The 22947-nt window shown below is 37.4% G+C and overlaps 1 protein-coding gene across 13 annotated transcripts in view; it reads left to right on the plus strand.

The window, feature by feature from the left end:
• LOC5566541 (cytochrome b5 reductase 4) overlaps window positions 1-22947 on the plus strand; it is a 228340-nt gene that overhangs the window by 202363 nt on the left and 3030 nt on the right. For all 13 annotated transcript variants that reach the window (XM_021853238.1, XM_021853236.1, XM_021853237.1 and 10 more), the window contains exons 4-5: window positions 336-1419; window positions 15150-15239. In XM_021853238.1, coding sequence (XP_021708930.1) covers window positions 336-1419; window positions 15150-15239 — 1174 coding nt within the window. The remainder of the gene's footprint in view (window positions 1-335; window positions 1420-15149; window positions 15240-22947) is intronic.

Genomic DNA, 22947 nt, shown 5'->3' on the forward strand with positions numbered 1-22947 from the left:
TTTTTTCCTGTGATTTTTTTTTTCAGAATCAGGTCTCTAAAGTTCCTTGATATTTTTAAGGCACTCAGTAGAGACCTGCTCTAATTTTCATTTAATATCACTGATTTTCATAGAATTTATGGATTTATATCAATAAAAAGGCGTTACTTCAAAACGGATTCTACGATTTTTATTCAATTATGCCCAGACATGCAATATAGTCATAAAACTTAACTGATGACTGGTGAGTACAGATTTGATGGAAATTTTTGATGGGAATTTTTATGGAAATAAAAGTCTGGGGAGCACACTTGTTGCTCTAATTCTAATGAAATCTAATTCTGTGATTTTCCCAGGTGTCGACGAGCTGATGCGGGGAGCCGGCAAGGATGCCACCAAACTGTTCGACGAAGTGCACGCCTGGGTAAACTATGAATCCCTCCTTGCCAAATGCTACATCGGGCCACTTCGCAGCACCGGAGTGTTCAAACTAGTCCCGGAAGAACCAGAAGACACCTCTAAATCACCCAACAGTTCTATGCCTCCACCACCACCGCCATCACTTCTGAAGCCACCCACCTCGAGCAACCCTGCGGTAATTGTTACGCCCAGCACTCCCGCAGTTGAGCCGAAGGTCCTCTCAGCTATCTCGGTGGTAAGCACTTCCAGCGAAGATTCCGCCACCAAATCGTCTCCCGTAGTGCCTCGCTTCGACTGGATCCAAAAGACGGCCGAAGTCACGTTCATCTTCTACACCAAAGCGCTCTGCAATCCGGCCGTCGTTGTGGAGTTCGTCAACAATCTCGAGTTTAACGTTCGGATCTTCCTCGAAGGAAACGTCCGCCATCGGTACCAGTTCCAAGTGGCAAACAACCTTCAGTGGCCTTGCACGGTTCGGCAATCGCTGGAAGCCGGAAAGGTAGAACTCGTGTTCAACAAGCTCCTGCCGGGTCTCTGGACCAACTACGGTCAAATGGAGCACGAACAAACGGAAAACTACCCCATGGAGCTGCACGAGTACGACGTGGCAACACGAATCGAAATCACGCACGACTCCTGCGCTCTGCTCCTCCGACCAAAGAACAATTCCATCCTGCAAATTACTCCCATCGGCCATCACCTGTCCATTACGGGAACAGTGGCGGAAGGACAGGTCGTGACGCGTAGCTACACTCCCGTGCCCCACTCCGCCGTCCCCACAGACTGTCCGCCGACATTCGTTCCGCTGCTGGTGAAAACCTACCCACTGGGAGCCCTCTCCAAGCACCTAACGAGGCCGGTTCCGTTGGCCACTGCGCTCCAGATCTCGCAGCCCAGTGGGAACTTTTCGCTCGCCAAGCTCAAACATCACAACCGCATTGCCTTACTAGCCGCCGGCAGTGGAATCACGCCGATGCTAGCCTTACTCTGCTATCTGCTGGAGCGGAGCAGTAATAAGATGTGAGTATGAACCACTTTTGTTTGGGGTGTCGGGGGAGAGGAGGGGAGAATGTTTGTATTCTTTAGAAGTGTTTCGAACATCGAAGGAGAGGAGGGCATTGCGAGAAAAACCGGGTGTGGGTAATCTGTTGATGTTTCCGAGAAGTTGGCATAAAAACATCAATGGAGAGGAAGGAAAAAAGCGGAACGAGTATTTCTCTGGAAGTTTATGAGTTTTGTTGAAGCGAAGGTGAATGATTTTCTGAGAATTGTGGGCCAAGGTATAACACAAGAAGGGCAAAAGTGTGTAACATTTATCGGAAATGGATTTTGATTAATCTATTTGTTCAGCTTATTTTCAACATAAGCTATGGAACATGAAAACATAAAGGTGTCCGCCGAAAATGACGGAAAATAACATTACTAACACTTCATATCTTTATTCTTATTTTTTTATAGTCACTTCTTCAAAACCACTGCGCTTTTTCATACTACCTAGCATGTTTTTGGGCTTTTTGGCTTTTGGTTAATACAATTTGGATTGCTTCTCTTCATGCAGAATTAGGCATATTCAAAATTTTTGATCATTTCAAAAAATATTAAATGTCTAATTGTGAGATTTTTTTTCAAATTTTTATTTCTCAGATAAATTGCTTTTTGCATTTTTTTATTGCTTTTTGCAAATCTAACTACATAACTTTCCTAGCAGTATCGCAAGTACGTTGAAATTACCTTCTCCTCACGATTGTAAGACGGAACAAAGGTTTATGATCTTTGTCCACATTAACAGATTCGAATTTCACTGCACGTTTTGTGTATTGTTATGCCTCTAGGAATTTAATAAAGTTTAGAGAGCATTGCACAACCGAAATTTCATTTGTAATAAACATTAACAACCTGGACATTCGCACTAAATAACCAGCCCACTGAAGTCTACTGTATTTCACACCGGAGAGCCACCGGAAGAACCAATGCTTTATACAGGCCGAATTTTGTTTCCGTTTGCATGTTGCGGGTCCTAAGCTGACTATATGATCGGTGAAAGGCCCTATTTGCAACCGCAATTCGTTTGTCCCCTTCGCGAGGAACGTCGATGTCACATGTCACAAGTGTTCCAAGGTAAACTATTCAACAATTAAAAATACACCCCCATCAAACACTACCGCAGCACTAATGCACTTGGCTTACCTCTATCTCTACCTGTAACCATGTTCTTCGTTTTGGTAGAATTAATGGTCAGGCTTATCATCGCGGTCTCCCTCTTCAGAGACATGAAGGCATCCGCCACTGATATGCGATCGATTGCAATAATGTCGATATCGTCCGCAAAGCCGAGGATCATACGCGATTATGTGATGATAGTGCCGTTTCTCGGTACGCCAAACGTCATTAACGAGGATGGTACCTCATCTGCAATCCTAACACTTTATTTCTTCGAACTTTCCAGCGTTGCACACCTAATTAGTTTCGCCGGAAAACCATGTTCAGACATTGTCAGCTACTACTCACTTCTTTTTGAATCGTATGCTGCCTTGAATGAATAAACAGATGATGGGTCTGCAAGTTAAACTTCCGGAATTTATCTAAGATCATTCGCAAGGTAAACATCTGGTCCGTTGCTGAGCGCCCCTCACGAAAATCAGCCTGGTATTTGCCGACGAAGGACTCCTTGAGTGGTCTCAGTCTATTGAATTGCGTGACAGTATTTTGTACGCCGAATTCAGCAGGGTAATCCCTCCGTGATTGGAGCACTAGAATGTGTGCCCTTTCTTGTAGATTGGGCGTATGAGGCCATCCAGCAACTGGTAGGTATTTCTTTGTCCTCCCACATCTTCAAAAGTACACCCGATTCTGTTTTTGCACGGGGGATGCGTACTCCAGATTGATCGACTAATGACTTTGAAAATCTCACACAGTTCAGTGCACAATTCAAGCAATAATTATTCATTCATAGATTCAACTGATTATTAACGATTATCTCAGATTTAGTTAAATATTTTATTTATATGCATATTACAATATATTTCATGTTTAAATCAAAAACAATATACGAATAACAATGAACTTCATTGTTTGTACTTCAAAATAAACATTACAATTAACGATTAATCAGCATGCAACTTCTTGTGGCAAAGAAAGAGAACATTTTTCCCGAATAATCATGATTTGGAAAACTTGTACAGAACGCGTCCAATTGTCTACCAAATCATAATTTAGGCTGGATCGGTATGTTTATCAGTTTTGACTTCTTCTTTCAATCAGGACGCAGTAATATTATCCAGATCATCAATTAGCACTGCATTCCTCTCCTCTTTAATATTGGGCTTCTCACCGATTTAAGGCCTAACTAGGCTGACCATAAGCTAACAGAACAAAAACGGGACAACGAAGAACGAAAACGGGACAACCCAAGAAAACCATGACGTTCTGTATCATTGCTAAATTGAAAATAGGCATTTATACCACTGAATTTATGCAAAAACATCAATAGAGCCATGATGATAATAAATCTTCGAGCTGTTTAGTAGAATACCTATAAGTAGATGAAAAATCCGAATTTAGTACTATACCATTTAATTCCACTAGAGTTTGTATCCTTTGACAGATACGCGTATTTCGACCTCAACTGTAAGGCCGTCTTCAGTGTCGTGAACTAGACTCGACCAAATCTTCACATCAATTTGTCCATCTAATCCAATTTCAAATTATATGTAATGTTTAGCTTTTCGGTAGTTGTTAAACTTCCACTCGGCTGGTTAGCCGTAAACCACGATTCATAATTAAAAACAAGTATTTATCGAGCAACGGACTCATGTTCCGTAACCGGTCGTTTGAGAACGTCGCGACCCATTGGAAGCTCACACAATAGATACCTCAGCCAGCGCAGTTGCTGGCTAGTGTAGTGTGCTATTTCCATACATAAAAAAAACAATGCGCTCTCGGGCTATGCATTGGATATATATAGAAACCGTTGTGTTTGGATGAGCATCTAATTCTTCCGAAAGAGGTGCACTTTGCGAAAAAGGACCACGTGATTATTGAGCTGAAATCGAATTCAGGTTAACTTCTGCGTTCATGAGTCCTCTCATGGCGTAGTGGTAACGCGCCCCAACTAGAGATCGGGGAGTCGTGAGTTCGATTCACACTGAGAAGACGCGTAACTTTTTCGCAAATCTTCACATAAATTTGTCCATCTAATCCAATTGCAAATTATATGTAATGTTTAGCTTTTCGGTAGTTGTTATATTTCTTCAGGTGAGCATGGAGGGCAGGCCTTATCCTAAGAGAAAGTTACACAAAAATTATTTTATAACGATGATTTTTAACGTGGATCCATTTTTTAAGGTAAAACTTTGTTTAAATAATCCACGATTGACTTCAAAATGTTATAAATTACATATGAATCATACTTTTCTAAGTGATTTATGATAAAAAAGAATACAAAAACTTCTATATGATGACATCAAAAAGTGTTTAAATAATCAATAAGTTTTAAGTTTTTAACCCTTTCCTACCCATGCGCAGGTGATCCATCACTTTGCATTGGTCCTATACAAACTGTACATGTTAGATCATATTCATTTTTTCATCACATGTACCCATATATTTCATGAAGTAATGTGCAAAGTTTCATCAAAATAATAATTTGAATTACTAGTTAAAGCACAACAACCGAAGTAAAGTCAAGAACGTTGCGTTCTGTACAAATATCGAGGTTCATTCAATTAGTATGAATTATAATTCACACTAAGTGTGGTATTTCTTTGTGAATCAAATTGGGTAAAAACACCGGCTTTCAATTGCTAGATTAAATCGTGTGGCAGGTAACGAAGACCACAGTTATTAACTGAGAGCTTTCTTTGCCGATTGACCATTTTTGCATGTGTATATCGTGTGGCAGGTACGAAGATACTCTATGCCCTGGGAATCGAGAGAATTTCCTTTACGAAAAGATCCTCGACCAGCGGGATTCGAACCCACGACCCTCAGCATGGTCATGCCGAATAGCGTTTACCACTACGGCTATCTGGGCCCCTATTAGCGCTAATAGCAAGAGCACAATCATTCCGTTGCGATACAAATAAACAAGTTCAATTTCATGCTACCTCTACGAGCAAAAATGCAAAACCCCGAAAACCGGAAAAATCGTGTCACCACTGTGCACGAGTCATTTCGCATTCGGGTTTGAAAAAAACGTTAAGAAGAAGAAGATTACACTTTTGAAGAACCGTGACATTTTTTTGTTTTGAACGGTCATGCCCAACTAACAATTCAGAGCCACAAACAAGCATGTATGTTTAATTATTGTTCAATAATGGTAATGGCAGCTGAACAAAAAATTTGCTCTATAAAGAGCTGAGAAGGTGCTTTTTTAACACAATATTAGATCAATGTTCAACGTTATGCATTAGAATGAACAAAAGTTGAATCGCCACTTATTAAACGTTTCCAAAGATTCTCATTCGACTAGTCAAGATTGTTCTACAATTGAGCTGAACAAGACATGTTTCCCCCAATTAAAAAGCCAATATTCCACTAAACAAATGTATATGTATAAAAGGATATTCAGAAGTCGAACTAACGTTTTACTTGCGTCGCACTTCAGCTATTCCCACATGTTTAACATAAGCATGAATAAGAGCTAAATAGGTATCTTATAAAATCCTAATTCAGCTTCAGTATATTATAAGAACAGTTGATCCAATAGAGGCCAAAATGACGATTAACAAACACATTGTTCAGCAATATATAAGCCTTCACGGTAAAAAATAAGCACCATTCTCTCAATAGTTCTGCACTTGGATTTGCACTACTGTTGAATCTTGACAAAATCAAGGTAATAGCACTTGAATTCAACGTTGCATGTTTTGAATTGAAATAAAAAAAAGTTAAAAGAAACTTTTCCGCCTGACCTAGATTTGAACCAACAATCTTCGGAGTGCAAGTCTAGTGTCTTACCTCGACACCAACTCGCATATGTTGAAAGGGATTGAATTGATCTCAATCACTTTCTACAACGAGCTGTCAATGATTGCTTTCACACAAAAGACATAATATTCAAAATCAACAACTTTTCACTTCAGAGTCTAGTTCTAGAGACAGTAGAGCAAATCCAAAGTTAGAACTCTTCAAATCATGGTGATTGATGTTTTGAATTGAGTCAAGTGATCAATCTATTCAATCGAACGTGCTGATTTTTTACCGTGATTGTAAAAGCGATCACACTATAGCTAAATTTCATAAAATGGACAAAATATCCGAAATTCGTGTTGAGTTCCGAATGGATTTCAAAGCTCATAAATTATGCTTTCTTAAAACTTTTGAAATAGCTGCTCAGAAAATAAACATGGTTAGTCTCAAGAAATGCAGAATTATTGTGAAAAAAAAATAAACATTTAAGCTAAGAATTGCAAGTAGGAGCAAAGTACTGACAAACTAAGCGTGATATTGACTTGATTGACATAAGAGATAAAATATCTGAAGACAATATCAAAATTTTGTTCCTGGAACTTCGAAACCTATGAAAAATTTGATGTACGCAGATCTAATGAATAGCTCGCAGCTATTGGTAAAATCTTGCAGAATCTAAATATGACATGCCAATTTTGTTCTAGTAGTTTATTTAAGATATCATTTCCAGATATTTTATATCATATATCTTTCAAGTTAATATCACTTTAAGCTATCCGTATTATATTTTCTATTGCTAAGCTTTTTTCGCCTGCTCGGGATGTTTTTCCGTACAAGAAAAATGGAAATTTCTTTGACAGAATTGATTAAATAAATTTCTATAGCCAGCTACATTTGAAATGACATTTCTTCACAACTGAATAAATACTGCGCTCTAAGAAAAATGATTTACTTGGCCATTTCCGAAAATAAAAATCGCATCAAGATATTCGAATATTTTTCTATTTAGGTGGGTTCTGAGGACTAACACTTCAAATGATTCAAATATATTCATGCAGTGAACTTTTACTTCAATGCATATGTAATAGGTTTATGAAAAATACAAATAAAAAATAATCAAACTATAATTTATAAAATTATTAAAGTTAATTAATCATTTTTGAACAAACTAAAACTTATTATGAAATTAAATTAATCATTTCAGACTGTTTTTATTTTGTGTAAATAAACATTATTTTGACCAACATCGACATAAATTTTCTCACTGTGCGCTAAAAATAGCCGACTGAACTCAGCTTGGATCAGCACTAAACTGCAGCTGAACAATATGCTTGTTCAGTTGTAGATTAGCGTACCATGTGTTGATTAGACGTTGTCGAATAGAAGCTCGAACATGGTCAATATTCAGCTATGAAAAGTTTATATTTTGCACTGGACGGTATAATCATCAATTATAGGATGGCGCAGATGGCAAGGCATACCGCTGACGATTGGAAGGTCTCGAGTTCGAATCCAGTATACAGGCGATTTTTAAATAAGATTGTTATACTATCATAATAATAGTGCACACTACATTTATAAAGTGCCTAGAAAAATATTTTTTTGTTTTTACTAGTCTTTAATTATTTTTAGACCAGCCGTATAAAAGCTGAACTAAATGCTTGTAAAACGTTTTTAAAGCTGAAAAATAAAGTTGGTATTTAACGACATGCTTTAAAGTTTCTCTAATTTTGTGTGAACAATGCTTTAACAATGGTTGGCCATGGAAATTATTAAAATGTTATAAAACATGATGCTGGATAAAACTGCCATAATGGTGTTTGTTAAATGAGTGAATGTTAGTTGGATGGGTTGCTTTGAATTTTGATGGTCGTGTAGAAAAATGTGAATGTTGAGGTGGTAAATGTTTGCTACAGTACATTTCCCATCCCTGGTCAGAGGAAACATTCCAAAATGAAGAAAAACAGATTTGAAATCAAAATTAATGGGGAGAAAATACGAGATGTGCCCTCTGCGAGAATTCTTGGCGTTGAACTAGACAAGCGGTGCACGTTTAAAAAATTCCGCAAGTTAGTCGTAGAATCAGTCAAAAGGCGAATAAACTTCATCAAAGCCATTTCAAATCATGCTAGTCGAGAAGTCTTACGGCGAATAGGAAATGCCATATGTGTGTCCAAGATGCTATATGGGATAGAATTATTCGGTACAAAATGTGTCAAGCCTTATCAATCAACAATTAATCAACTTTAACGAACGGCATCTAGAGCTTTTCGCACATCACCGGCAATTGATATGCCTGTAGAGAGTGGTCTACTTCCACTTAATGAACGAATTGTCTTGGCTATGGTTAAATGTCTCAGCTTTGATGTCTTTAGCAGAAGTAAATATTCCTCTGGTACAAAAACTTTGTCGTATCAGCCGTAGGCCGTGGACTGTTAAGTCACCAACAATCGACTGGACTGTTAAAAAAAAGCAAAAAAGTTGGTCAAGGAGCTATAAAAGCAAGAGCAATCGTGACCCACATCCTCAATGAAAAATATGCCACGTTCGAAACGATTTACACTGACGGCTTCAAATGTAATTCGGACGTTGGATGTGGTATAATATGGTCCTGGACCTCCTATAGAACGAAAAATTACCATCACAATTCAGTATTATTTTCGGCAGAAGCTACAGCCTTATCTACAGCTGTGAAATACGCTTCGAAGGAACACACCGTCATTCTGTCTGGCTCGGAAAGCTGTCTAAAATTACTGGAAAATGGAAATACAGTCAACCCTCCATGAGTCGATATTGAAGGGATCATCGACTCATGGAAATATCGAGTCATGGAACAGCAATGGTAGGGTGCCGGTGCCATTAGTGGACTACTTAAGCTATAAAAAATCATAACAAAATAACGAAAAGCCTTAACAGAGATCTTTTGGCGTCAACAGAAAGATTTCAACCTGTAATTTATGGGAAAAATATAAAAAGAGTGATAAAACTAATTTTTTAACATAAAATCGCTTGAGCCACTATTGGTACACGTGTTCCAGTAGTTGCGCTAGTGCTCCAGTAGTAGACGTTCGGGAATGATGCAAGGAATTTTAAACACAATAGTAATTGTTTACATAGGTTTAACATTTTTCCCTCGGAACAGCAATTAATATGTTGCGAATGAAGCATAAAGATCATCTCTAGGGCTGTTCTTCATTTTTGTACATCCATTTTAAAAACTGCTTCCATCCGTTGATCCACTACTGGAACACGACGGCAACTACTGGTGCAAGGGAGCAATTTTTTTGCACAAACTTAATTATTTATATGACTTTTTGATAAAATAAACAGCTGAAATTTGGAAAATCGACTAAACTAGAGACGATCTATCCACGAAAAATAGCACATGTCGTTTTTATCGAAAAATGTTCGTTTTATGCCATAGTCCAATCTACTGGTACATTACAACCATTGGAACCGGCACCCTATGGAAAGCCGTTTGAAGGGACCATCATAGTAACCATGAAATTTGATATTTAATATCCCTTTCGGGACGGACAATATTTGAGTGATTATTTCAAAATTTACCTTATAAACTCATCATCTCGTAGAACAATACTTTCTTTATTTTGGCTATTCTAGTAATCCATGAACTTTTTAGGGTCAAATTCAGACCAGCACAATTGTGCTGGTCCGTCCCCAAGGCGGTCGATGTTCGAAAAAAATATATTTATTTTTATTTCTTTAGAAAATTGTTCCAGTCATGCCTTTTTGAAAAATTTTGGACCCGTATTTTTTTATTTCGTCATTAGGGTGCTCTTTCGTGGAATAGGGTGACCCAAAAATTCAGAAATAATTTTGTTTTTTTTTATGTACATTAAAATTAAAAAAAAAATACTTTAATTACATATGATTGATACATATGATATTTTATAAATGGATCGAAAATAATGTACGAGGTATAAAAATACTTCACATTCTTTCTAAGATTCAAAGCATAAGGTGACGATGACGTTTATCGCTATAATTCAAGAACCAGTCTACGTCATAGAAAAATGAGTAACAAACATGTGTGAAAACGAATTGTCTCAACCAAACCATCTTGGTTTTGCTATGTTTGTTTATATCCTCAGAAATTATATCAGATTTTTTTTTGAAAAATAATTTATGGAATATAAATTAAAATTGAAAATAATAATAAACCTTCGAATTGTTTAGTGGAATACTTATAAATAAATGAAAACCGAATTTAGTACTGTACCATTTATTTCCACTAGAGTTTTTATTTTTCGATAGATACGCGTTATTTGACCTCCACAATAAGGCCGTTCTCAGAATCATGTACTAGACTCAAAAAATAAGTTTATTTTTTTAGAGACCCTTGGACCCTTGCTCGACAGCTTGAACGTTGATTACCAAGAATGACGCATTTTTAAGTGCAAGTAATTACAGGTCGGACTCGATTATCCGGAGACTTGATTATCCAGTGACTCGATTATCCGGGATTCGATTATCCGGATAATCGAGTCCGATCTGTAACATCAAATTTCTTCATCTTATTTCTGACGTTACAGAAACCTGCTTCTCAACTTCTCATGAGCACTTCAACAGTTATTAACTGACAGCTCTCTTTGTCAATCGACCAATTTTGCATGTGTATATCGTGTGACAGGTCCGATCATACTCTACGTTCAGGGAAGTCGAGAAAATTTCCACCATACTCGTAAGTTTTGTTGTCCCTTTCGTTTCATTTGCATGGTCACTTTTAGCTGTCAACCCTACCATGGGATGTTTCCTGGAAAGTATTATGTACGATTATGACCTTTGAATGGAGCATCACACGAATCAACGGACTACCATGCAACGCCAAATGGCACAGTCGTAATATGTTCCTGACAAAAAAACGAGCTGAAGCGGGAATTGAGCCCACACTACTTTGATCGATACAGCTAGTTACTTTGCAACACTATACGCACGGCAATGAAGTCCAGATTTTATTTTTTAATATATCAGTCTCAAAATTCAAGATATGGACAATATATTTTTTAAGATAGAAGAAACGAAACGATATTTTTTTATATGAGCGGATAATCTAGACTCCAGAACTTCATACATTGCTTAATAGTTTAGTTGAGTATTTCATAGTACTGCAAAAGTTTAAAGTTTCCCAGTTTAAAGCACATTTCGTAGATCAACATAATGAACAACATTTTTGCAAGTAATACCAGTATGGGCTGCATACATCAATAGTACGCCATTCAAAAGACTCTGCAGTTCAGAAGCAAATAGTCAGTAAAGGTTTTCAGCTCCATTTCTCCAACTTCATTAATATTATAGCAGATATTGAACCAGCATGCATTGTAGAACAACAAAATGGATTATCGATTCAACATGGTATTGCCAGATTATCAAAGCAAGGGGACATTCAAATATTACGTCCATTGTTTCTAAGTCTATCTAAATTCTTCCTTTGCTTACTATCACGCTTTTTCCCAAGCCCCTAGTACATGCACTGTCACACTTTCGTACACCCCCACTCCACTAAATAATTAAATTCGAAGTCTCCCGAAAGCTGGGTAGATTTTTTTTTGCACTGTGTTGTTTTGTTTGGTGTTGTCAAATGGAAACTACCTAATGATAGGTATATGTCAGTTAACCCAAATTTAGGTTATCCCACGGAAGAGCCGAATTGCGTCAAAAGAAGTCAAAGTTGGGTTGATTTGTGGCTCGGTTTTCTGTTACATATTTCTTGTACGGTACATATTTTTTATGATTCGTATGTAATCACTCAATCATGTTCCAATACAATATTATGCACTATTGTGGACATTAGAATCAGATTCAACCACTTAACTTGATCAAAATACTGAAAATGAAAATATGTAGTCCACAACGAACATCGACCGGGTAAGTGCCGGCACCAGCACAATTGTGCTGGTCCTACTTTGTCCCTCCAGAAATCATTGCTGTGTGAATCAATTCACATTTGGTCTTCACCATTTCAAAGGATGACTCTTTCACTCTCGATTAGTATCTGTGCATACCTAGAAAAAACGAATAGTTGAAAAGTTGCGACAGATAAAACTTTTTCAATTCTTACGGTGTTTGTTTACATTTTGTTTACCCTGAGCTGGTGTTTTCTAAACACGATATAAACAAAAGTTTTTGCGCTTAATTACAAGTATCAATGATAATCCAATAATCGGAATCAAAATAGTTTGGTAAAACAATGATTTATTGGCTTAAAGAATCATTCAATATCATGGGTGCCGAACAGCACAATTGTGCTGGTTCGTCCCGAAAGGGATATGGTTCGATGAGTCGATATCGAGTAATGGAACATCGACTCATGGGGGTTTGATGATTTTTACAGCACGAGTCGTAAATTTACGATAATTACGACGAGTGCTGTAAAAATCGAGTTCTGCAACGAGTTACGTACAACATTTTTTGCAATTTCGTAGAAGACCACTTGAGGGTATCAGAAATAATATCGGAATGCATTCACCATCAGTTTACAATTTCTGGAAAATGGTTTTGTAATGATTCATTACGCAACTCAAAACAGTTTCGTATTGAGAAAGCGTTGCGTAATGAATCATTACAGCACTGATTTCAGTTGCGTAATGACTATTCCCGCACTGCATACTTCAGTGCAGGAAAGTAGGCCGTTTCATGACAGATTGGCGTGTTGAAAATCAGCCTATTACGATGAGAAACTGCAAAAAACATTTTTTGCAATTTCGTAGAAGACCACTTGAGGGTATCACAAATTATATCAGAATGCATTCAACCTTATTTTCAAATTTCTGAAAATTTGTTGTGTTATGATTCATTACGCAACTCAAATGAGGATGAGGAAGCGTTGCGTAATGAATCATTACAGCACTGGTTTCAGTTGCGTAATGACTGTTCCCGCACTGCATACTTCAGTGCAGGAAAGTAGGCCGTTTCAGGACAGATTGGCGTGATGAAAAACAGCCTATTACGATGAGAAATCGCAAAAAAAAAATCGCAACGCCTGTTTACAATCCGTCGATTTTATTCGGCAATAATCATATTTTGCGGAAACCGGGTCACACAGGAATTAAGGGAAACGAAGAGGCTGATCAAGCTGCTAATAGAGGAAGATCTTCGAGGCTGTTAGGGCACGACGTACCAAGATCAGATATCGCTAAGTGGGTAGCAGAGCAGCTTTGGAGGAAACATCAGCTGAATTGGTCAAACTAACAACATCAGCATCTAGCCTCTATCAAGACATATGTTGGAAAATGGAAGGATCGAATTAAGCGTAAAGAAAAGAAAGCTTTAACACGATGTCCCTGAGGGCACTCTAGAATTACAAAAAATCACCTGCTCAAAAAAATGCGCCTGATATTTGTGAAATTTGTAATGAGAAACTTATCACAGATCACATAATAACAAGATGTAAAAAAAATTGATAACATCAGGCAAAAATTAGGGATCAGCATTGAGGCCCGAGCCGAAGTTCTGAGTAGTATTGAGCGATAACAAAAAATCAATGTTAAAATACTTACAGTTGACTGGATTATTGCAAGAATTGTTAAATATTTTATTGAGGCTAATGAACTGGCCAATCAAGTTTAAAGCCTCATAAATAAATACAAAACAAATACGTGCTATCTGAGAAACGAACTCTGTAACAATGCTCTTGAAAACCACTGGTCGGGATCCGTTAGCGGAAACACATTCCAGGAAAACCTTTGGTACGGTTTCTGGTTCTCCAAAATATCCTCAGCAAAAATATTTCTTTTGCCCTTGTAAAAGCTGTCAACGGATGTTTTCGGAAATTCTGTACAAACACAATAAGAAAGCCGATGACGACACGTTGTTGGGCTTCACCCCGGTCGGTTGACACCTTACAATGCCTTCCAGTTTTCCACCTAATGCCCGCATGGAATCTGAATAAAGGCACAATAACATTGTAGGAGTCCTTTGCCTCTGACGCCCTCCTGGCGGGTAAGGTGACAAGGAAGACAACCACCAACCAAGACAGGAGAAATTCATTCCCCACCCTGCCCCGGCGAACATATCGAATCGGATAAAGGCGGATCTGGCATAAATTGTACTGAACGTCGCTCGTTGTAAGCCAAGCCATATGAGAAGCTGATGCACATACACCTAAGCATACACAAAAGGTAGCAAAACATGCTCAACCGAACAGACCCGTCTATTCCGTTGCGATTATTGTCGACATTTTGTATTTTCCGCTTTTCCGGGATCATTTTTCCGGTCCGCCTGTCACAAAGTGGTAGCGCTGGGAATTCTTGGAGGACTCACCGAACGTATTTTATTAAGATTGCCAGGGTATTTATCTTCATTTACGAAAGTGGTCGCGTGGGATGGCTTCCACCGTTACATGTATTATTTATTTGAACTTCTGATGTAATACTCCTTACAATTCTAGAAGATTTTTTTTTTGTAGGTGTCTGATAAAATTCAATACATTATAATATATCTTATCGGATGCTAGCTATATATTACCATTAGTTTTACTATACCCACCCTACAAAGCTCGACAACGTCTGCTATGTGCAGCTCACATCCTTCGCAGACATGATAATCTGGTCTGATAAATCCCAACTAGGTTCAACGAAAACTTAATCCTCTTACTTACCTCTTACGTTCTATACATCCCCAAACAACTCCATTACAATCTCTATTATGATATCCAGGACAACGCAGCCTGAAACATGACCCAATAATCTAATTCAAGTAGTCCTTCCGGATGTTCGCCCCGGTGCCGATATGATCTGCATCGAAATTTACATATTCCTGGACACAAACTAATCAATTTTCTCCCTTTCTCTTCTTCCATGCGATCCATTCCCATTGCCCAGGGAGTCCGTGAGCCTGCTGTATTTCAATAAAACCGAAGCGGATATCTGGTGCCGAGAGATGCTGGATAATTTATGCGCCAAGGACAAAAGGTAAATTTATTGTCGGGTGTGACATCATCGGGATCTGTTTCTATGTATCTCTCTAGCAGCGGGTGGTCAAAACGCAACCTGAACGACCAGCCGTAGCTATTCTAGAACGGATGCTTGGATGGATAGTGGCTACCGGTGTAGTGTATCATGAAATGTTTGCGGGATGTGGACATTCATTTGCTAGAAAAATAGATTCCATTAAACTGCGGAGCTTTTTTTTGTCTCTAGCACCAAAACACCACTGATAATAAATCTTCGAGCTGTTCAGTGGAATACCTATAAGTAGATGAAAACTCGAATTTATTAGGGGAACATGGTCCAACTCGAAGCTAGTAACAGTTTTTTGACCATATCTTTTCAGTACGATGGATGGCATGAAAAGTTTAATGTTCTCTTGAAAGCCTGATTTAGTGCGCACATTTTTCTCCCAGAGAGTTTTGTGATATCTCTCACCAAGACATGACTAAACATGTTTGTACAAAATTCTCCAAAAGGTCCGAATTGGACCAACCCTGTTCCAATTCCCTGTTCTAATTCGGACCATCCTATATTTTATTGTTTTATGCTATGGTATTTATTAAATATAACTCCGATTTGTTTGGTATCAAAGCTTGTTGAACTTCCTCTATAAGCGCAAGCATAACAATTTAACTCAATGTGTGAAAAATTCCAATTTAGTTCGAGTCAGAACTAGCTCAAGTAAAATGTGAATTTCATTTAAAAAAAACATGGGTGAAATCCGAATCTTGTTCAAATTTGAGTATAGTAAATTTTCTCTAACTCGATTTAAAACTGACCATCGTGTATAGAAGATAAAGAGATAAAGAACACATTTTTTCAACTCTGGAGCTTTTTGTTATATTGCCAAAATTCATTGGAAAAAGCCATTTTTGCTAAGAATATAGTAAAATTTCAACATATTGAATCATGTCATGAAATATCGGGTTAAAAAGGTGAACTTGTTTGGGAAACTGAAAGAGACAGCATCGAGTCTCGGGACAACAAGTTGGAGTAGTATTGACATACATTTTAGGGTCAAAGTACGCTATATTAAAGTGATTTTAAAATTAAGCCAAACTTCTAATTATCATGTTCCAAACACCCAGACAACCAAAATGTTCGTATAACGAAATCACCTGGAGGCTTTGTATGTGAAAAATTTCACTTATAAGATGTCGCGAAAAGGCCTTCTGCGTACAAAAGTGGAGGCAATATGCGTACATATATTATGTAATGAATAATAACATACAATGCGAGCAAAGACAAATTAAAGACCTTCATGTCCCTTGCAAATGCCCAAAATTTTATGGCTCATAAGGTAATCTAGAATGCCGTGAAAAGTGTACTGCGATGTGTCAAACTTGGGTACCTTTTGCACTACCGAGGGACCGAATGCAGTACTAGAAGTGGTACCCAATCTGAGCCCGAGTGCGACGGACCTGATGCGAGTGTATAAATATTCTACCGAACTAACCTGTGATGTCATGCGACTTAACTTATGATAACAAATGTTGATTTGACAGCTACTACGGATTGATTCGACTTACTTTGTACGAGTGTACGGGACGAAACAAAATGTACAAATGAACTCAGAAAAGAAGGGATTTATGCGAAGAAACTCATCAATTTGACGAGTTTATCCACCGTGTTTTGCGGGTTTGATGTAATTAGTATGAATAAACGAGTTGTAACGTAAACTTTCATGCTATTTCTGGTTGTCTGGGCACATTATATCTCGTACCTGAAAATTTGATTGTATTGTTCTCAGCACTCGTAATTGTTTTTTTTTTTGTAGCATATTGTCAAACACATTTTGAAAGCTGTATTCAAAATAAGCTGTGGTATTAATGGAGATGCTTTTCAAGTAGCTGATTTCTTTTTTTGGGTAGTCTGCCGTATTTCTTAGTTTTTTTTTTCGAAGACTATTTCTTGACTGCAACAGAAACAAAGGTAGGTACTAGACTGGCCCAGCTCAGTATGGAAGAAAAATGAAGTTATATGATTCCATGAGGCACCCGTCAGGATTATTCCTTGGGGAAGCCTTTCAGAAAAATTCAGCTCATTCAGTCGTTCCATGAGCTGGCGCATTTGAATTTAAGTTAATATGGGATATTCAGCTCAAACATATGAGAAACAGCTCATCATCTTCTGTTTGGTTCAGGAAAATTTTTGATCGCGTTCAATTGGACCCAGAGTGTCAAAAACACTACTTGATATAATACCGAAGAATATTGTAGGAGGTTGTACCATGATTAAAATTAATAAAGTTGGTGTTTTAACCATCTGAAGTAGATCATACAATACTGCTTTGCATTTCTTCAACATAGCTTGGTGGTAGCCTGGGAGGGAGAAACCAATACAAAATTTCTGTACTTCATAGTGAGCCGGGATTCCGCTGTCACGAACTGTCACTGTGAGCCCAGATCTCAAACATTGGACTAACATGGAAAAAGCGCGTAACTGATTAAAACACATTTTCGCATTTCATCAAAAGTGGCACAAATAGAATGAAAATCAATTTATGCACACAATGCAAGTAATGTTACGTGAGCACCTTTCAATCGGATTGAATATATAGCATTGAAAAACGCGTCGTTTTACTTTTTCCAATAAAAATGAATATTTAGTGCATAGAAAACTGTGGCCCTTTTTCCATGTTTGTCAGGAAAAATCGAAAGTACACAACAAAAGAAAACTAGCGATTTTCCCTTAGCCTGCCTTGATTGTTGTTGGCAAGCTGGAGTTATCTTGCAGTTCAAACAAACATTGTTCTATATTTCGTGTGTAGTATCGGTGCCTCCCTCCCAGGTGGTAGCCGCTTAGCGCATCATAGCCACCTATGACGCTGGGCGAGCTGAGGCACATGACGCATGCATACAAGTGACTATACGGGAGTGCTGATCTAAGGCCTAACTTTCAACAACTGAAAGGGTAATGAAAATGAGATTAAATCCAAATACAAACAAACTTCTGCAATTATGTTCATTAGGGTATCAACTAGTGTATTTGTCATTCTGGGCTTAATTGAGCGCGAACAATTAGTGTACGGAATGAAACAGTGACATAGGGTCAATTTTCAATATCTTTGAGACGAATATCCCAATGGGATATTATCCCATACATACGCCAACTGGTGGAGCAACCAATTGAGTTGAAATTTTGAGAGAGCTTTTTTCTTATTACAAGGCTCATATCAAGCGGGTGCCCCGTTGAGTTTCACAACATTTTTGTTTAAGGGCCAGTCTAGCACCGTTTTGACTCATTCCGAACACTTAAGGTCAACAGTGACTTCAAATGCATTTGATAGATACAAATTAGCTGATATTTGTGAAAATTTTAATTTCTTTACAAAATCTAACTGTTAGCTGTTGGGTGACCTGATAAAATTGTAGATTTGACAAAGATGGAAATCTAGTGATCATGATAAAACAAATGATGCATCGTGGTTGTTCTTTATCATGCGATCATAGCAAAAACGATAAACCCTTAGTCGTCAAGCCATCATAACAAACTCCGCTCCGGGAAAAATGAATCGCTTGGCCTGTGAGCTGACGATCAATTGTTCGCGAATCAAAGTCATAATTTTGGAGGGTTTTTCTGATTGCACTCCACGATTTGTCTCCTAGCTTGTCGTTTTTGATCTGAAAGTCAATCGTGCATGATATGTGAGAAAGTTTATCCGTGAATTTTAAATTGATTCGCATTAATCGCAACTTGTTACAATATCCGACAAACCCTTTGTCTTACGACAAACAGTTTATCGGATGCTCGATATATCTATGATTAGCGCGCGTGATGAGGTGCTGAAATCATGTGGCTGCAAGAGCGATGGCCCTCTTGGACCATTCAAATACCGTGTTGTTTGTCGTTAGAGCTGAAGAAGCGAAAAATGTTGTATAGAGACTTCAGGCATGTTAAAAATCGATGCAACAGAAATTCAATCGTGAAATTTAAACCAAACTATGAACTATAAATGTTTGAGCCCTGCTCTGTACACTTGATGGATTAAATTAATAAGAATATTGATGTCATAGATTTAATTCCATGTGAATATCAATAAAACCAGTATTTTATACAACTATGTCAACGCGACGTCTCGATCAAAATTTTGAAGTGCTGGAACATTTTTTAGAATGGCAATGGTTTCAACAACTCAAGCTTCACTAAATACACATAATTTGACCCTTGAGACAAGCAAAAATTTTTTTTTTTGTAATGTGGTGTTATATAACGCTGAAATTGCTAATTTATTATCACCTCATCCACCCCTCTCCCTTCTTAAAGTTGTTGAATTACTGTAGAAAAATGTTCTATTTCCCGCATTTACGACCTATGATGATTCTACTCATTTAGAAAACTCATGCACCCAACATAAGCTACTTGATGAAATCCACGCTTTTAAACTACAGTAGTGAGGGAGTCACGTGATTCTCACTTTCACATCGTTGAGTTGGATTGCACAAGGGCACTTTTTTGCTAGTCCGGCCTAGCAACACAGTTCATTAGTTAGAGTTTTATGAAAAGTTTGGAAATTTTAAATTAAGTCTTTTTGTTTCAAATCTATACATATTCGATGTTAAGTTCAAAGCATGTGCTCCTACAATGTTGAAATAAGAAAAAAAAAATACCTAATTCAGATCAATATAATAGACAATTGTGTCAATTCTCTCTAAAATATCGTCGGTCTTGAATTAAAACCTGATTTTTTTTAAATAGGTATAGCATCCCCTATTGCACTAAATGAATGAAGCGTGTCAGAAACAATCAAATTATGAGCCTTGATATTTGAATTTGTTCACGAGATTTGCTTAAAAAGGATACTGGTAACACTGGATTTTGTATCGTCAAGGTTATCGACTGAAAAATACTGGGGCAGTTTTAGTTGAGCTGTCACGTGATGTTCTAGATACAGCCTATAGCCATTGATCTAATGTACAACTTTACCGAAAACAACAGCCTTTTACTGGGCAATATTTAAATATTGAATTTTCGATGCTCACTAGTGGTAGAATATCAAACTAACCAAGTAGAACAACTGTAGCTGTTCTACATCATGTTTGAAATAATTGAAGCTCAGCAGCGTCCATTGGGGTAGCTAGGATTTTTTTCTGGAAGGGGCCTTTTTTGGGGGGGGTTAGCAAATTATTTTTTGGGGCCCAGATAGCCGTAGCGTATTCAGCATGACCATGCTGAGGGTCGTGGGTTCGAAACCCGCTGGTCGAGGATCTTTTCGTAAATCAAATTTTCTCGATTCCCAGGGCATAGAGTATCTTCGCACCTGCCACACGATATACACTTGCAAAAATGGTCAATCGGCAAAGAAAGCTCTCAGTTAATAACTGTGGAAGTGCTCATAAGAACACTAATCTAAGAAGCAGGCTTTGTCCCAGTTGGGACGTAACGCCAGAAAGAAGAAGAAGCAAATTAAAGTAAATTAAAGTAAAGTTGGTCGCAATAATCACGATTATTACAAATTTGGTAATTAGCATAGATTTGTGATGATTTCGTTTGTTATTTTGTCTCATACAAGCACTGACACAAAAGCAAAAAAAAAAGTCTATTTCACATTTAAGAAATAGAGAAGCCAAAGGAATAGTTAGCCCATATGATTTTGCTTATTTCACCGCACAATATTTGCCATGTTGATTGATTTTGTTAATTTTTTTAACGCATTTAAAGTGTCGATGTAAATGAAACAAGACTCTCACAAGATGACCCTGTGTGCCTTGTGACACTTATTTCGTCACTTAAAATGCGTAAAAAAAAATAACAAAATCAACCAACATTACGAATTTTATGCTATGAAATTAGCGAAATCGTATGGGCCAAACCAGAAGTCAGTAAAACAAAATGTATGCATTACCCAATAAAATGTCCTGAGTTTAACAAACTGCATACATAAATATACTGAATTTTACTGGGAACAGTAAGATTGTTTACACTAATATTTAAATTTACATGATCGTAGAAATTATATGTAAATTTCATTAAAACCTAATGATACGCAGTTGAAATCGACGATAATTCTTATTTTTCCAACGTGTGCATGAACATTATTTGCAATTTATATTATTTTTAGCGATAAAATAGCGTCACCATAACAAATGCGAACACATGTGCCAACTATACTTTATTTCCAATAAAATCATTACGATTTAGTTGTAATATGGGTGTATAACTACAGTATTAAAAATAAAAGAAGTAAATAAGTCTCGATTTTCACAAAAAATGGTCATTTTTGGAGGCCTATAGTTCTGTGCGTAATGATCCGAATGACATGAAAATTTGGCGGCAAACTAAAAATAACGTTATTTAGCATTTTTGTTGAATTTGAACATGTAGTTAGTGTCGTCAGAAATTTAAGTGCATCGTGTCATGGGATAAGGGTTCGATTCCCGTTTCAGCCATTGAAAATTTTTGACAGGAATATTTCTCGGCTGTGCCATTGGAGCATGCTTGTTGTCTTGTGTTAAGTACATTCTGTGCAACTAAATGCAACGTAATTATTTAATTTTTAGTTTATATTGGGACCAACGGATGTACTTCCCTTCCGAATGAAGTCATTACCATAACTTCTAATGTCATATGTGACTATCTCGGGAGGGGATTCGATCCCAGGTCCTCGGCATAAGAAGTGTGTGCTCTAACCACGCTTGCTCCGCCCTTTTTTACATCTAGCTTCCCTACTCGATAAACGCATTGCACGTCGAACAAGCTCAAGTTCAAGGAATTGGGATGAATGATTCCATCACTCACAGCGCAAGATCGAGTTATAGACTCAAAGGACCAAAAACCATTCTTTCCTAGAGGATTAAATACTGCACGTAAGGTACCGCGGGGCAAGTGGGTAAATGGGGTAAGTGAAAATAATTGGTATATTTTACTGAATATGTAAATTAACGTTTTAAACTCGTGCGTAAACCTTTGAGGTAATTCAGAACATTACGATAAGTAAGATATTCTTGAGATTTTTCAATCATTTTTGCATAATACACCGAAAGATTGTTAACCTGTCAAATATTACTCCGTAACAAGTTGGTGACGTACAATCTTATTTTAATATTTACAGTGGAAAAAAGTTGCGGAAAATCATTTTCTGTACCATTTCTAAGTTGTACCCTCTGACAGTTTCAAACTGCAATAAAATAGTTTTAGAATTAATTCGACGTAGATCTAAAAATAACTAAATTGACACACCGTCAATTTTCTAATCACGTAGGACAAGTGAAAAGTTTTTCATTAGAAATTGAATTTTTGTTTTATCTTCAGGTAGCTATAAGTAAACAAGGTTCGCAATTATTATAGAACAACAGAACGTGCTGATAATTCAAGAAACACTATACTCAAAGCGTAAAAAGGTATTATCATGAAGAGGTATTATCATAAAAGAGGTTGCCAAACATTACGATATTAATATGTCTACTTCGGACAGCCGATTTAAAGGAAGACGTTGATTGAAAAGTTCCAACATAGGACAGCGCACGGAAATGTTTATGTAAAGCTAGTTCAAAACATAAAAATGAGGTATAGGTCTATCTTCTTAAAACAGATTCTAAATACCTACTTTACTGAAGGATTCCGTTTGATTTCTCCTAGAGTTATCCAACGTTATATCCGACATTATTAAAAACAAATAACGAGCGGTGGAAATTCTACACAGCAGATATGCAATTGCTATCCCATGATGTAAGAACTAACGTTGAAAATG

Source organism: Aedes aegypti, chromosome 3, assembly GCF_002204515.2.
Source record: "Aedes aegypti strain LVP_AGWG chromosome 3, AaegL5.0 Primary Assembly, whole genome shotgun sequence".
Classification (NCBI taxonomy): Eukaryota; Metazoa; Arthropoda; class Insecta; order Diptera; family Culicidae; genus Aedes; species Aedes aegypti.